General features: G+C 37.7%; 1 protein-coding gene across 1 annotated transcript; it reads left to right on the forward strand.

The window, feature by feature from the left end:
• The first annotated feature begins 4675 nt into the window (after positions 1-4675).
• LOC112172661 (junctophilin-3) lies at positions 4676-7145 on the forward strand. The gene is made up of 3 exons (XM_024310097.2): positions 4676-5870; positions 6429-6657; positions 6748-7145. The coding sequence occupies exons 1-3, from the start codon at positions 4939-4941 to the stop codon at positions 6910-6912; spliced, it is 1326 nt and encodes a 441-aa protein (XP_024165865.1). The 5' UTR covers positions 4676-4938; the 3' UTR covers positions 6913-7145.
• Positions 7146-18143: the final 10998 nt, after the last annotated feature.

An 18143-nucleotide genomic window follows, 5' to 3' on the forward strand; every position in this document is an offset into this window, starting at 1 on the left:
ATTATCACATGCATACATTTCATAGCTGGGTGATGGTGTGGCCTCATATTGTACATTCTTCTTTTACAGAAGTCTATGATCGATGCAGTGCAGTTTATAGAGGAATCTGACCCTAGCTAATATACACACACACTATAGCTGCATATTCTATCATGTAGAGCAATTTTTTGTGGTGGTATTGAGCTCAGAGCATCAGACCCATCCTTGAAATCCAGCTAGAAAATCATAATGGCGTCACATTGTATATACTCAGAAGACAGAAACAATAATAATCATACCAAGCCATCAAGATGTGAATAGAAGAAGTAATAAATACTATATACATATAAAAGAATATATATATATATATATATATATATATATATAACTTTGCTCAAGTGCGGATATCCTCACCTAAGAAAAAAGGTACAGATTTTAGGTTTTGACTCACTTTTCGATCATATTTTTACATTTTAACCGTTCAGTTTTTAGGTCCTAATATATAGATCACCTCTGTAAAATTTCAGCCAAATTTGTGATTGTTAAGGCATCAAAAACTGCAATTTACACAAACGAACCGAATCTACTGGACTGGAACCGTTCGTGTATATTGTTGTAAATTGCAGTTTTAGATGCCTTAACGATCACCAATTCTACTGAAATTTTGCAGAGGTGATTTATACATTATGACCTAAAAACTGAACGGTTAAGATGTAAAAATATAATCGAAAAGTGAGTCAAAACCTAAAATCCGTACCTACAAAAAATTGCGGACATCCGCAGTGGAGAAGCGTTGTGTGTGTCTATATATATATATATATATATATATATATATATATATATATATAACGCTATCTAAATAAAGGTATTAACCAGGATTATTAAAGTCCTACAGAAACATGATGAATGATATTGTTGATATTGTAGACCTATTTTTTAAGGATTGAGACACTAGCTAGCTAGTCTTTCATCATTGGACGGATGTTATATACTAATTAAGAAATATATGTTCAGGGTTATGACCGCCCAATTTGATTAATCCAATTTCAAGAGGACCAAAATCTGTGAATACCTTTTGGATTTTTTCGAGTATTCGTTCGGATCTTGATCGGATGGGGATGGTGATAGTTTGATAGCTAAGTATCAGGATCGATCAGGACCAAACAAAGCCGTCATTTATCACCATCACTTATCCTCCTGAGTACTTGTCGATCAAAATGATCATCTTGATGAGTTTTGTTTTTTCGATGTAGTTTAGTTAAACCCAACTTAATATCAAGTCATGCATGTTGATGGTGATATAACGTACTTTTCTAAAAATTTTGGTCAAATTTTAATTAATATTACATGTTTCCACTGAAATTCAAGGAGCGATGGTATTGTGTATTATTATATTTCAATCATCAAAAGAGTTTGTATGCACTTATATATATTTACCTGATCAAAAATCAGAGATTAACTACATTCAATACTGGCACTTGACTATCGTTAATCATCTTTTGTCCTTAACTTTCTAAATCTCTTTTGGTTTGATGTACTAATTTTCTATACTATTATTGGTTGGCCGGCAAAGGCCTTAAATCTTTGTTATGCGGTTTTAAAGCTTGAAAATGATTTCCAATGGATTTTGTATGGCACACGTTTTTTGAAAATAATGTAATCTTCACATACCAATTGAGATACTCATGATGTTAAGGAAATGAAAAGAGCACGAAGCCCTCTTTATTTGCAAAACTCATGACCATGGATTGAGTCAATTGGAATTTGGGGTACCATTTCTTCTTAATAGCAAAAGATTGAGAATCCGATTTTAAATAGAAATCAAACGCATGTTTCTCGAGTAAAATCTCTCAAAAAAATATAAAAGAAATTTAGTTATTGATTGATTTCCAATGGATTTTGTATGACACACACTTCTTGACTATAATGTAATCTTCACATATTTTCCAAAAAAAAAAAATGTAATCTTCACATACCAATTGATCGACATACCCATGTAATGATGATAAGGGAGTGAAAAAAACACGAAACCGGAAACCCTCTTTCTTTGCAAAACTTATGACCATGGATTGAGTCAATTGGAATTTGGGGTACCATTTCTTCTTCTTAATTGCAAAAGAATGAAAATCTGATTTTAAATAGAAATCACACTTGTTCTCTTCAAGTAAAAATCTCGCAAAGAAAATAATAAAAGTGATTTAGTTATACATAGCCTTCTCCAATGAGCACATTATAATAAGGACTTTAAATGTTTTGTTGATCTTTTTTACAAATTGACAGCACATTATAATAAGGACTTTAAATGTTTTGTTGATCTTTTATACAAATTGACAGTAAAAATCAGGTTATATTTTGTTGTAAGATCTTTATTGAAAACTCCGTTCGTATTATCTATCATTTTAAATGTAGTCATTGCCATTCAATTCAAACAGTAAAGAGATAGATGTATCTGCGGCTAATCAAACATCCACTTGTTCTCCTTACGTAGTATGGACTACTACAATTCACAAGCCTAGTTTGACAATATGTCACACATCAAATATGAGATAACTACTATTAACTACACGATTATTATCCACACCCAGATTACATCCCAGCCGTACATCTAATTACTGTGACGCCGATTAATTTGATTTTTAATTTTCGATGTTAACATTGTTGTGGTGCAGGTAGCCTACAAATCTTGACAAAAAGTACCCTACTTCATTATTACACATAAAACTCAAAGCAAATATTTCAAAGAATTGTGGCTTTCATAAAGTAAACATTTTTTTCTCTGGTTTGAAACAACGTGAGAAGGTTCGTATGTGGAGCAATAAAAATTTGAAAACAGAAGAATCTGTGATGCATATTTAAAAGTTTCATATATCATGCTTGGAATGTAATGAAGATATGGGAAATTTGGCCTAATAACTTTTTTGTTCCCTTGCCATTCTTGATTTTTTTATTATTATAAATTAGTTTCTTGCACTTGGAATGATTTTTTTTTTTTTTTTTTAGGTTAAGTTGTGTAACGTCATGATCCAATTGCCGTTTTGTATAGTGTGGAACAATTCATTATTGTGTGAGTTGAGCTCATGGCATTTAAACTTTATGAGTTTATGACAAGTAGCGTGTTATGTATACACTCTTGGAACAACTATCTCGAGTCATGTTCAAATTGTTTGTTGTTTGGTTTTATGGGCAATACTTCATTCCACTGCTGTGATGTGTTCATCTTATTACATTCTGTTGTTTATATATATTGTCAGGAGAATCATACTTCATATGTTGGGAAAACATAACAATTTTTTGTGTTTGACATTCACTATTTTGAGTTGATTTGTATGAATGTTGTTATTATCGTGTTACGGGACTATTCTCAAGTACTTTACCGTCATTTGCTGTTGATTTATTAGTCAGCATATGTCATTTTTCGGCCCAATCATGATTATAAGACGTCACTAGTATAATCTTACGAGTTATATGTTTTCTATCTTCGACAAATTTTCTCAAATTATTAATCGGAGTAAAGCAAAATGAACTTTACAAACCCTTTCAACTCCCAATTGACAGCTTCTTTACCAATTTTACACATGCATTATAGATTTATAGCCATTGCGTGTATACCTCAAATATTAGTAGATGCAAATCTGGGCTCAACATATGAAGAGATCTTCAGGGTACACAACAAGAAGCACGTACATAAAATAATGACAAACCGGACAGACTCCCTGGGAATTTTCTAAAGGGTCCATAAATAACCCAAATTTCCTAAAACTTTGGGTGGGGCCCACGTTTCCATTGCATGGTTAAACATTTTGCCATATTTCCATGCCCACAGATCTTTCGCTTGTGAGTTGTGATTTTTGATAACCAGTGACAGATAATCCATTTAATCACTTTCCTTTTCATGAAAAGTGATTCCCAATGTAACTTTCCCTTGAACTGGTAAAGAATCTTAAATTCTTTCCCCAAGTGCATTGCACCTCTAAGAAAAAATAGTACTATGAGTAATTATATTCAATCATTCAACAACAAAAATCATAATCAAAAGCCTAAACTGAATTTTAGTTCGGATGAAATGAAATACTCTCTATAGTTTACACAAAACTTTATATTGACTAAAAAATTATTTTGAAAGATATTTTGAGCATTCCTTAAGTCGCAACGTGCATTTGTACTGAATAGAAATAGACAACTGTATAACATGAAACACACTTTTTAGTTATTAAAAAAAAAAAGATAACTGCAAATATCAAATTTTAAAGTCACATATTAAATGTTAGATTACTTCATTACTTATACTGTTAATGTATAGAAAAATTAAATTGATATAGTTAAAATACAGGAAAAACGACAGAAATTTGGAATAAATTTAAACCCTGGGTTGCAGTACTTAATGACCATGGTCCAGCGTAACAAGGAAGTACTGCTAAGAAAGATGGTGACGTGGCAGTGTCACGTGCCGGCCTGCACAGTAAAGCGAAAAGAAGCCGAATCTAGATCAGACGACCAGATCTTCCCGAACAGAGCGGGCCCACAGAAATCTAACCCCACCGTTGATCCAGATCGAACGATCCACGTTGAACACGACTCCCTCTCTCTCTCTCTCTCCCCAACCCAATGCAAAAGCATAAATAAAATCAAAGCCGAAAGGCCGGTCCAGTTCTCCAGGCACAACTCAAACTCACACTCTCTTTTCTCCTCCGGAGCATTTTCTTCAGTTGGGGCTGTTGCTAACGTGCGCCTGCTTGTGGGGTCATCCGAGGTCTAACGTGCGCCGGGGTGGGGGGTGGGGGAGGGAGGGTGGTCAGATGTCGCCGGCGGCCTCGAGACCTACAACAACGCTTGTGATAACCATTTCTCGGTACAGGGGGTGGTGCGGTTAGTCAGAGAGAGAGAGAGAGAGAGATTGATTTGATCGGACGGTTGCGGTTGAGTTAGAGTTAGAGTTAGAGTCAGAGAGGCGTTACAGCAATGGACGGTCAGAAAAGCCAGGCGAAGCTTACGAGGACCCAGTCGTCGCTTCTGAGGTCCTCCCCGACTATCCGATCCTCCATTCACAGCCTCCACAGCATGTCCTCCGTCACCGAGGAGGACGTCGTCACCGCCCAGTACGACGAGGAAGAGCAGAAGCCCAAGAACAGCGCCACCACCAAGTTGCTCCCGCTCCGCTCCGGGTCGACTCCTCGGGCCGGGTCGACCCGGAACAGCGGTCAGTTCCTGGCAGTGTCGTCGCTCATTCTGTTCAGCGGCTTCTTCGGGTTCCTGCTCCTCTTCTTCTACCTCCGGAGAGACGAGATTGCGACCTCCGAGAACCTCCTGCTGGCGCTGGTGTTCGTGGCGGTGACGCTTTTCTTGGCGAACAAGAACAGGTCGCTGATCCACCACAGCGTCTCGGTCATGAAGCACTCGTGGGACGACAAGTCGAAGCGGTTCCGAATCTGCGGCGGCACCAAGGCCCACAACGCGAAGCCCGTGCAGTGGTTCATCGGGTCGGACCCGAACCCGAGTAAGACCCGGAAGGAGCACCGGATCATCCGGGAAGGGGTGGAGTTCTACAGCAATGGCGATTTCTACGAGGGCGAGTTCCACAAAGGGAAGAGCAATGGCAGCGGGGTTTACAATTACTTCGTGAACGGGAGGTACGAAGGCGATTGGATCGATGCCAAGTACGACGGGTATGGGATTGAGAGCTGGGCTAGAGGGAGTAGATACAAGGGTCAGTACAGGCAAGGATCCAGGCATGGCTATGGGGTTTATAGATTTTACACTGGGGATTCCTACTCCGGGGAGTGGTGTAATGGCCAGAGTCATGGTGTGGGAGTTCAGACCTGCTCTGATGGCAGCTGTTATGCTGGTGAATTCAAGTATGGGGCTAAGCATGGACTTGGCTGCTACCATTTTAGGTATTTCGGGTTGCTTTTTTTAGTCGTGATACTGTTGAAGATTCAATCTTTTTTTTTTTTGAATTTTTGGAATATGCAGTGTTTTGTTTTGGGTGGTGTTCTTTTTCAATCTGGGGTTTGTTTGTTTGGTTGGTTTCTGGATTCTTGTGGGGTTACTGTTTTGGACTTTTCATGTTAATGGAACAGTGGAATTTGTTTCTGGGTCAGGTGATCTTGGCCGGAACAATTCTTGAGGGGTTCTGTTTTGGTATCATAGTTTCCCAACTTCCTTCATGGTGTTCTGCTTTTGGATTATTGTATCAAGAATTTGACTTTCTTGGCCTACTTTTTTTTTTATAGATTTATTTCCTTATGTTGCAGTTATATTGCTGAGTAGTTGGGGGTTGAGGTTGTTGCTTTTTTTCTTCCTGCTATGCAATTCAACTCTGTACTTGCCTTGTCTGACATTTGATTTGAATAGATGCTGCAACTGTAATTGACTGACTGATAGGATGACTGGTTTCTGGTTCAATTTGATGAAGTTACCTGATCATGTTGGTAAATTTGACTTTGTTGCAGAAATGGAGATAGATATGCAGGGGAGTATTTCGGAGATAAAATCCATGGATTTGGTATCTATCACTTTGCTAATGGTCATTGTTATGAGGGGTCATGGCATGAAGGCCGAAAGCAAGGCTACGGCGTTTATACCTTCCGGAGTGGCGACACAAGATGTGGTGTATGGGATGGTGGCACCCTTAAGCACCCTCTTCTGCCACTAAACGATGCAGTTGTCCGAGCTGTTCAGGTATTTAACCGTCTAATATAGTCCCGTGCTCAACACATTTTCAATTTTTTATTTCTTGAGCTTATTTCTTTTCTTGTTCTTAAATTGCAGGCTGCTAGGAGAGCAGCACAGAATGCTGCTAACCTCCGGCGGGTGGATGAACAGGTGAACAAGGCGGTCATGGCTTCAAATAGAGCTGCCACTGCTGCCAGAGTTGCTGCTGTTAAAGCGGTCCAAAACCGAATGGATGGCAAGTTTTGTGATACAAATGTCTGAAAGACTTGCTACTTTTCTTTTTTGGTAGTGTAAATTTTACTAATTTTAATTTGTAAGTGCTTTTGAAATGTCAACCCGGCGAGCACAAGCTCATCGGAGGTTGAGACTTGAGAGTGAGAGAGAGACAGAGGGCATATGTTTGAGGCTTCCAACATCACACTGTAACTTGTACATACCCCATGTATATCAATGGAAGATGAAATTTCAGAGAATTTTCGTGTTCTTTCTTTCTTTCTTTCTTTTGTTGTCTACTTGAACTCAGTGATGCAATCGGGCTGTTATGCCCGAAGTGCTAGTTGCATTATTATGCTCTGTACCCTGCAATAATGAGATCGAAGTTATGATCCCAGCTTGTCTCTTTATTATATGGCATCATCATCTTCATCATTCTATCATTAACAAAACCAGAAATCCATGGTTAAAGTCGTGGCTTCTTTTTCTCGAACGAAACTCATGGCCCTTAACAGTGCCAATTGGTACCTGAAATCTTATCTTCTTCAACCAAAAAGGAAAAACCCTATCTTCATTTTTGGAGCCTTACAAGGAATACAACGTTAAGCTTGCCCCCACTGCGCTGTCTTTCGTTCCTCCAAATCATTTTTTTTTTCAATGAACAAACAATGGCCAAAAAAATAGGGGTGAAGTTTAAGTTTCATCATTCAACCTAGAAAGTGTACTTCTTTTCAAATCCCACTTTGACAAAGGTGATTTCAAAACTTCAAACGTTCTTTCATTATTATTAGTGCACGGTGCGTATAATATCACCCTTAATTTTTCTTATACATTCAATTAAATGATTTATATCTTTATTAATTTAGAATCACAATAATCATATATTTAATTACTAATTCAGAAATCAGAATAACAATAATCATATATCTGGACAAGTACGTAATCGAGATTGACAATTTATAATCAGAACTCAGAAGTGCCAATATGCTTTTAGTTCATTATTTTCCAGTTTATGGGTGCGTGCGTGTTTGCTAGGAAAAGAAGCGTCCGACCAATTCATGCCATGACCATATGACAGAAAATGTCAAAATATAAGTAGTAACGTGAGAAGATGGGAAGATCTCTCTGTCTCTCTCTCTCTCTCTCTAGGCTCCATTACTGATACCACTATTCTCCTCCACTATGCCAACACCACCCCACATGATGTGGCCAAAAAAGTGGCCATTACACCTTTTTAGTTATACAACTATACAATAGGAATTTAAACACTTTCTCATACAATATGTGACAAATAGGTGAGTCCAATATTTGAATCGGCTAGAGCAAACACAATTTACACGGTGCCGATAAGCGCCAACATTTCATTTCACTAAACTAATGCTAAGCAGCCATGTGAGAGGTCCTCCTCATCCAATGGGATAATGTTAGAGATTGGTTTATATTTCTTCAACAAAAATAGCACATCATGTGGAATGGTGGGTGGGGTTTTTGTCCTCCCCCTAAATCTTTTAGCTTTTATTGGTTGCTGGATCCACAATCTCTGTTGCATCCAGTTTTAAAATCATGAAAAACCCAGAAGAAGAACTTTCTCTCTTCCTTTTGAGTTTTAAAATCTATAAAAATAATGTAACTCGTATTTTAAGTAGATCAGTTTGATATATAAATATATTAATTCTATTTATTGATAAATTAATTTGGCTTATTATCAAATTAGAGAAGGGAGATTTTATTGTGTTTGCTTACAAAATACCTAATGTTTCTTCTGCTTACAATACTGAGTTATTGTCTATCAAGAATGGACTTGAGTTAATTCAAGCTCTTGGTATTTCTAATTTTGTGGTAATGAGTGCTTGTTTGAAAGCTGTCAAGGCAGTAACTGATGAGGGCGAAGATCATAATGCACTTGGAACTATAGTTGAAGATGTCAAAGGCTTGTTACGTGATCAGTTACATTCTATAGGGTTACAACATACCTATAGAGCTTCGAATCATGTAGCTCTAAGATTAATAGGCTACAATTTTGAGTTTGATGTTTATAAGAATTGGTTTGACCAATGCTACAGAGCTTGTCCTAGATGCCCTACAATATGATTATTGTACTCATACGTCTCATTAATAGAAGTTTCTTTTCTTCCATAAAAACAAAAAATTAGAATATGATGATAAGCATTTAGTTTACTGTTATAAAAACTTTAATACATCGTCTTTTAGTGTATTATATTCTTTTCTAATGTTATGTGAGATTCTCTTTCTTTTGTTTTGTTTAGTTTTGGTCACAAGGGTAATAGTAACCTTAAGATTCAAAAGCTTTCCCAGTTTAATTTTTTTCTAAGGACTCCCACATGCAATTTCACAAAAGGAGTGTCCAACAAGGAAAAAGGTACTGTTGGACTAACATATTCAAGGGGGAGGGTTAGATAATTGTTACAATCTTTGACCAAATTACTATATGTAATGTAGGTTTGAATCAAATTAAAATCAGGAGGGGGGACTACATCAGCCGTGACCTAGTTTTGGGTTAGTTTTTCCTAACATACATGCTATACTAGTCTGAATTTCATTAATGGTGGGGATTTGGGAATAGTGTGATAATTGCAAATTGGATTATGATTGTTAATTAATTTGTTGGGTTGTAGATGTCTTGAAGCATGTCCTTTCCATTAATATAATAGACTGCCCATTCGGGCTGCCATTATTTGGTCACCATATGGTTAGAAAATTGCAGGTTTCCTTCTCTTGGTTTGCTTGGGAGGGTTCAATTTCTGACCACTATTGCAAGAGATTGAATTATTAAATGGATATGCATCTAGGTCTTTGTTCTTCCTTCATTTGAATCACCTTTCTAGACTTCTAGTACTAGTCAATTTTTCTTGGGGTGAATCCCCATTTAATGTCTTGCTCATTACTAAATGGGAGACAAGCTAGGTAGAGTGGTAGTGGGTTGTTCTACCAATAACCTAATCACAGAAAACTAAGTGAAAAATACTCAAGTATATGAGTGTGATCAAGTTATGCATTTTTTGGAATAGAAATGATTCAAATATTTTTTGTTCAAAGAAGAAACAAATCTGAGAGAATCAAAGGGTTCAAGTTAATTTTTTCTTTTCTAAAACGTATTTTCTGAACATGAGTTTACTTTCCCCCATCCAAAAAAAAAAAAAAAAAAAAAACTACTTTTCAAGCCTCTTATTCTCCAACCAGATCGAGGCTTAATTAGTTTAATATTATTTTTCTCCATAGTATGTAATATATGAGTTCTGAATTTAAATCTCTCCACAATTTGGATGCAAAGCTTGTTTCCAAACCTCTCAACTGTTTGTTGATGCAAAAAGTTAAACAGTTAGGATCAATGCATGTGGATCGACTATTAGTTTTTATGTTCTTGCATTTCTTTATTTAACTTTACCATTTAGTTTAATACGATCGACAGGTCAAGTAGTATTTTTTTAATCTCACAAAACCCTAGTTATATGTGTACGTTCAAAGGACATGAACTCAAATCTGTAGCTCAAGATCGTAAATCGATCTCTCCTATTAAGACCCCTCGATCTAATTAAGTGGTGTTCGATCATCGCAATCTTACACCATTATGGTCAAATATTATATGAGAATGTGAAGTATTCAGTGATTTTGGATCGATCGGATTGTTTGTGTATTCTAATAAAATAGACAAAGATATGAAAGCATGTCTGGTTCATGCATTGATTATCCATTATCACACTGAGCACTCCTCAATGTCTGTCCCATGGATGTTATGATTTTTTTCCTATGTTTGTTCACGACTTTATAAAATCATAGAAAAATCTTCCATTATTAATTCCTTATAGTAAATTTCTGTTTTTTTTTTCATGGAAATTGTATTCATCTTTGATTTGGTCAAATATCAATCAGATAAATAGTGAACTTTGTACGTGATACATATTGCTATGGGTTCATGACATACAAATAAAGTGCACTTAATTCTTGTAGAAATACAATATGTATGAACTTTAATTTGTTTTTTATGGAAGCACAATATACCTTAGAGAGGTGAAATTTGTGTTAATAGGTGGTGTTTGTGTTTTTATTATTTCATATTTAAATATTTAACTGTACCAAATAAACTTTAAACGAAAAGTATGGGAAATTACAACACCAAAATTATGCTTCAGTTCGGTCAAGTTTACTGAAACAAAAGATAGAAGAAACTTCTATAGGCGAAGAATAATTTCAAATCCAATTTTATCATAGATGTGTCAATGACCAAGTGATGCAAAGACGTTCGATTATCTGAATACATGACAGCTATAAATATAGAAAATTAAGCTTGTTTTAACTAATTTATATACCAACTCGATTTCTCTATTATTTGTATTATTGTGGTTGAATTACCTAAACACCATACATCTACAGAAGCATCGAATCCTTTGCAATCCCTGGCTCTTTTTTTTTTTTTCCTTCTCAATAGAAGCCAGCACTATTTTCATTTCATCGACATTGATAGCAATCTAGGAAGCTTCATTTGTCGCATTCAGTGAAATTTTGCAAAGAAAGAACCCTAGAGCCGTTCCCACCTGCCCTAGCCTTCCACTTCTTTGCTTCCTCACTAGGCCTAAACGACATTTCCTAAAACGATGTATAAATCTAATATGTGACGTGCCATTGTTGCACCAAATGGTAAATGTTTGCAATCGCAAAGGGAAAAACAACTATAAAACAAGCATATAAGATTCTCTTCTATTGTTGAGTTGTTGACTCCAATTCGATCAAACCAGTCATGATGTAATGTAACCTGGATCTTGATTCGTAAAAGGACATTTCATAATTTTGAGTGGCCAGTTGTGGTGAAATTTATGGGAAATCGTCACTGTTTTTTTGTTTGTACTTGAGGGAGAATAAATGTAAGTCTCACAACGTATTATTTTCTGATTTAGATTTTAGAACATCTCCAATAAGTATTCACGAATATGCCTTTTGAATTTAACTTTGCAGAGTTATCTTATGAATATTGAGAAATGCTAATTCAAGTACGTTTTACACCTTTTTTTTTTTTTGAATAAACATTTTACACTCTCTTATAAAAATTTGCTTCGAACTTTTTCATCCAATTTTTAAATTGCATGCATAACTATCTAAATCATGTATATGAGATTTGTTAAGCATGAAATCGAATAAGTAAGAATAATTTATAGTGAAACTTTGCTTTGCTGAAAAAATGGAAGGAACTACTTAAGGGATATATTTGGTTATTAGTTTTGGCAATCGCTGCCATTTTAAGCACTTTGATTTTAACTAGCACCGAGAAAAGTCCTTTTCTGGTTCCTATTTTCTCTTTACCATTTCCAAATCTTGATGTGCAGCTTAACTAACAACTTAAGGCATTGGGAACTTGGGAACATGGGGACGCAAGAGGAAATTTCTCCCTCAATAAAGTAAACCACATTTCATACTTTCGTAACTTTGTGCGCGATTTATATTCAAATAGAGTACAACGTCTCTTTTTACAAATCTGAGATCAGAAATGATCGATCTATGCAAACGACTAATCACAGAAGCTTATATTCCTTTACTCTTAGTAATCTTGGCTTGTATCTTTCTTTCCCTCCCTAACTATTCAAGACCAGTACCCCAAAATCGTGAAAAGATACCAAAGAAGCTTTAAAATTGACATCCACGAAAAGTAGTTAAGTAATTCCTATAAAGAACTTGTATAGCTAACTCTTTTTATGTAGTCAGTCTTTTCTCCTCTCATTACGATTTGACATGCACTTCTTAACTATATTTTTCCTTCTTGTTTTGGAGCAATCTTCCTTACGATGTGTTGGGCAGCGATCGACTTATGGTTGTGCAGGATTTAGGCACAAATTATCAGGGTGCTCATTGTAAATTTACTTTCACTAGCTAATAAAGAACACATCAAAATTGTCATTCCGTCTTTAAGCAAATCTTAATTCATGAACATCGTTGGGGCTTAACCAATCCGGTGGAAAATACATTGTCTTACAATTTATTTTGCCTAGAGAAGAAAAAAAAAAGTCTCATTAAGTCACTAGGGCAATTACTCATGATCTATGTCTTAAAAATTCCTACACATTTGCAATATATCACGTACTGTAGTACTCTTCAATTCTTTTTTAATTATTCGATGCATTGTGCTATGTTGTTAGACTAATAATAAAAGTAATCCGAGTTAAACATATCTCACCTAATAGCTAACAGTATAAATAGCCGAAAGACGAAAAAAAACAAGTCAACAATATTAAATTTGACTAAGATGGATGTGGTGAACTCATCAAATTAAGGAAGACGTAGCCAGAGTTGTTAACTTGTTATGCTAGCTTGAGTTGCCTTCAAAGTTCAAACACCAAATAGTTTAGCTGACCAGATTTGGAAGTTCCCAGCGGTCCCAGAGAAGGGAGAGGAATTAGATGACTTTGACACCGGCAATTTCACTAGTAATTTGTTGCACTTAATTTAATGCTCCACACCATAAAAGGAAGGTGCATATCTTTTGAAGCAAGAGGTGATGTTATACACTATTCATCCTAATTATCAATCATGCAACTTCTTGGTTGTGGCCGGTTTCAAAGTCATCTAATTCCTCCCTTCTCTTTGATGACCCAGACGCACATATATATATGTTCCCTTTCTTTATTTGGATCCAGTTTTAACTCCCTCCGACTTTGGTCTTTCTTCAACAAAGACTGAAGGTCCCCACGTTACACAAAAGATGTTAGAAATACTTTCTGAATAAAAAGGAACTATGATTATGATTATAAGAGGTATAGCCGTATCGAACAATATTAAACCTAATTTTCTCTTCATAATTTGTGTTAATTGGCTAAAAGTGTGATGCACCCATCCATGTCGTATGGGAGACTAGTCAATCCTAAATTAGCCTAAGGGTTCTTGACCAAAAGCCCCAAAATGAGCCAAAGTTAACCCACTTACCCCATCAACAGATTTTTATTCCCACTAACCCAATTTCACATCAAATAACCATTTTACCCTCAACTCAATTAAATAATTACAACCACTGCCACCATTACCACTGCGCGGATCTCTCTCTCTCTCTCTCTCTCTCTCTCTCTCTCTCTAGATGCCGGACACCGGAGCCGGCTTTCTCCCTCTCTCTCTCTCTCTCCTCGTCGCTCCACTCTTCGTCAACGATAGTGTCGAAGGTCCAGAAGGCCACTCGTCGCCCTGATGGCACCGACAACCGCCGTCTTCTAAAACTCATCGGCCTCAAGGTTTCACCGGATTTCGAGACTCCGGACAATCAAGTTGGCTAGGTTGATAGGTTTTCAACCTTTCTTCTGCGGCGAGGAGCGGACAGAGTCTGAGATCCGACTTGAGAAGAATTCGCTGCTGCTGGTGGCCCTAACCAACTGGATGTCAGAAGGCGTTTTTGCCGGCCGGGTCGACCCGGGACCATCAGGTGGTGAATGTGAGTCGAGCGAACGTGGTGGAGCTCCGGTCGAAGCTACCTGAAGGCGACGAAGAAGCTCTGCTTGAAGCTACCTCTCCGATCAAAGCTCCGGTTGGACCACCGGTGAGAAAAGCAGCTCTGGACGTGGGTGCCTAGAGCATTTTCGGCTTCGGATTGCAGTTGGGGTGATTAAAGGGCTTCAGTATCTTCATGCATATGTGCCTCAAATTATGCATAACAACTTGAAGCCGAGAAATGTCATGTTGGATGCTAAGTTTGAACCGAGATTGGTAGATACCAGATAGAATCAAAGACGTCTATTGGGGCAATAGACGTCTATTGGGGGGCAATACATGGCTGATAATCGTCTCTTGGGAGGGCAATACATGGTTAATAGACGTCTATTGGGGGGCAATACATGGTTGATAGTCGTCTATTGGGGGCAATACATAGCTGATAGTCATCTATTGGGGGGCAATACATGGCTGATAGTCGTCTATTGGAGGGTAATAGACGTCTATTGGGGGGCAATAGACGTCTATTGGGGGGCAATAGACGTCTATTGGGGGGCAATAGACGTCTATTGGGGGGGCAATAGACGTCTATTGGGGGGCAATAGACGTCTATTGGGGGCAATAGACGTCTATTGGGGGGCAATAGACGTCTATTGGGGGGCAATAGATGTCTATTGGGTGACCGAAATCCGGCGACAGGATTCCGGCGAAAGTTGGCCGGAATCCGGCGAGGTTGGCCGGAATCCGGCGAGGTTGGCCGGAATCCGGCGAGGTTGGCCGGAATCCGGCGAAGTTGGCCGGAATCCGGCGGCCGGTGACCGGCTCCGGCGAAGTCTCCCATGGTTTCTCTCTCTTCTATTTTTTTTTTCTCTCTCTCTCTAAGTAACAAGGGGGTGAGGGTAAAATGGTATTAAAAAAAAATTAAAAACAAAAAAAAAGGTATTAGGGAAGACTCCCTTAGAGTGTATTGGGTAAGAGAGAATTAAAAAAACTTAATGGGGTAAGTGGGAAAAAAATCCCTAAAAATGGGGTAAGTGGACAAAATCCCTTAGCCTAATGACAAACCCAAATTAATCGATAAAAAAAAGTAATGGAACATTAATTATATAACTGTATCTCTGTTCGAAGCGAATGAATGTCATTTTTTTTTTTTTTGAAAGGGAATGAATGTCATTTTAAATCAAGTCAAATGTAATATAGTTTTCGACACTAATGGTATTATCTCATTGAAAAGATTAAGGAACTGAACTGGAAGATCCTTAACTAGCATCTCAGACAGCCATGAAGGCTAAATAATTTCTTTTTTCCTACAGCAGGAGAAAACAGAAGGTGCGGTAGTGTAGGAATTGGCGTCGGCCACCAAGGGCTAACAACTACTGGGAATAAGTAATCATGTTCATGATCATCCTGCCGTGTACTCTTTTCTTCAGTCTTCAGCCACCTTCTTGAAGCCATGTTGTAGCTGAAAATGTCTGTACCAATACTTAGATACAATAAGCTGTCCTTCCTATTTGGGTTAAAATCTAGTAGCTTAACCCTCGATGATAATCGACTGTTATCATTGCCGGGAAACGTACCATTGTTTAGTGGATAAACCCTTTTCTTCTTCACACGCAAATGACGCAATTTACCAGCTCCTTCTTTTAACTCCAACAAGAAGAGGGCATGCGTAGAATGGTCAAAGTTCCACAACCATGGAGACCCTCCGTCGTAAACACCTAGGCACCCAAATCTCATGGCTAGGCACCCCACTCTAAACATGTTTTGTTGCTCTACATCTGCCCCATCAAATTCCCAGAAACTACATTCATAATGATCAACGCCAATCTTGAAGGGATCCAACTGAATAAGAAAGTTTGCACTAGCTTCGCTATTGCTCTTCCAATGCAACCCTCCATCGTGAACATAACTAACATTCCAATCGATATCGTCAACCTAAAGCCCCTTGGGGATGACACAACCGACTCTCTCCACTCACCGGTCTGAGAAGAGAAGATCTCCACGTTAAATTCATGCTTGAAAGGAGAACGATGATCATGTTCATATTCAGGATGTGGAATTCTCACAACCACAAACCTACCGGTCGGAACATTGATCATGAATCCCACCTGTATCGTCTCATATTGAGCTAGGGTGGGAGGAAGAACAACACATTGCCCGGTATACGGATTGCACATGTAGTGATAGCGTTGAAAATACTCGCTTGTGCTGCACAAGACCAAGTCATTATCCGTCGCTACCACAATTGGCTGGACTGGTTCTTTAAGACCACAGAGATTCTTGAGTTGTTTGAACACGGGAGGCATGTATGGCCCAGCTCGCATAGGAAGGAAGGCTTTTCCTTTTTGGTCTATCAGGGTAAGTTGCATGGGAGTAATCCTATCATTTTCCAGACATTGAAAGCGGATATAAGGCTTGGAGATTAGAGTGCACCATTGTTTGCACACAAGGTTGCATTCAACAAGTAGTTTGACGTCGGAAAGTTGACAACGAGATCCTCCTTTGGCCGGAAGTCGACAGATAATATCAGCCAATATAAGGTCTGGGAGATCGTTGATATTGGTAATATTATTCATGAACGTTGATGTACTTCTCCAGTTCTCCAAGTGACTAATTATGAATATGGGGGAAGAAGCGTTCTTGTCATTCTGCCTTCTATATGAATCGAATTCATGTACGACAAGGAAGTTATATATGATTGGAATTCATGCACGATAAACTTTCCTTTTTACAATATCAAAAAAAACTTTCCTTTTTACAATAGGAAATCTACTTCTGCACCAACTGGACAAGTGGACTCCAACGCAGCAGAAGATACATTTATGTTTTCTTTGATACAAAGGAATACTTGTCCTCGTCCAAATGGGACCTGTAATCTATTCCTTGTTGAGATAACCTAACTTAATTAGTTTTTATATTTTTTGGGTTAATGAAACTAATTTCAACTTAACAAGTAACATATTTAAAGATGTGGAGTATAACCTTTCTTATTCTCCACATCTTCATGCCGTACCGAATAAAAAGCCCAAAAATATTTGAAAGAGAGATGAAGGACGTCACAGTAGCTTAATTTAAAGATTGACAGCAAGACGAGTAGGAAAATGAAACTTGTCCCTATACACCGAAAGAAAGGAAAAGCAGGAGAGAGAGAGAGAGTCAATTAGACATATAGAGATGTGATGAACTCAGCAATGGACGAATAGCCAATAAGAAGCTAGCCAGAGTTGCCCTTCAAAGTTGAAACACTAAAAGCAAAGGTACCCAATTTCAAAACCTATTCCCAGCGGTCCCATACAAACACTCACGCCACCTAACAAATTTGACTCTGAAATTGAAATGGCACGTAAACTTGATTAAAGTTGAAGCCAAAAGTTCATACAAACACTCACAACCTTAATCCTTGACGCTGCCTCTCTCATTCTCTGTTTGGATCTAGTTTTTTAACTTCCTCTGACTTGGATCATTATACCAAAGGTTGGATAGATAGTAATTAACTAATATTTAAAGCAAAGGTTAACATTAATTTAAGCGTGACACTTTAATACTGTTAACCCTTTAATTATACCGAATACATACCTTAAATGATGTGGCAACCACATCTTCACCATGATCAGGAGAAGGACTTGGGTCAGGCGGTCTGACCAAAATGGTTAGGCTAACAAGTAAGAACATTTTATGTGGCGTTAGTAAGGATATTTCGGGCAGATTTGGACATTCACGGGGAGCATTATTGGCAGTGGCGTATCCAGGATCTGAATATGGGGTGGGCTAGATTTAAGTGCATAAAAATTTTGCAAGCTCGTAAATTTTTTTTCTTTTGAGGTTTGGAACCCAGTGGGAGTTACAAGCATAAACTT

The sequence above is a fragment of the Rosa chinensis genome, chromosome 6 (assembly GCF_002994745.2).
Source record: "Rosa chinensis cultivar Old Blush chromosome 6, RchiOBHm-V2, whole genome shotgun sequence".
NCBI lineage: Eukaryota > Viridiplantae > Streptophyta > Magnoliopsida > Rosales > Rosaceae > Rosa > Rosa chinensis.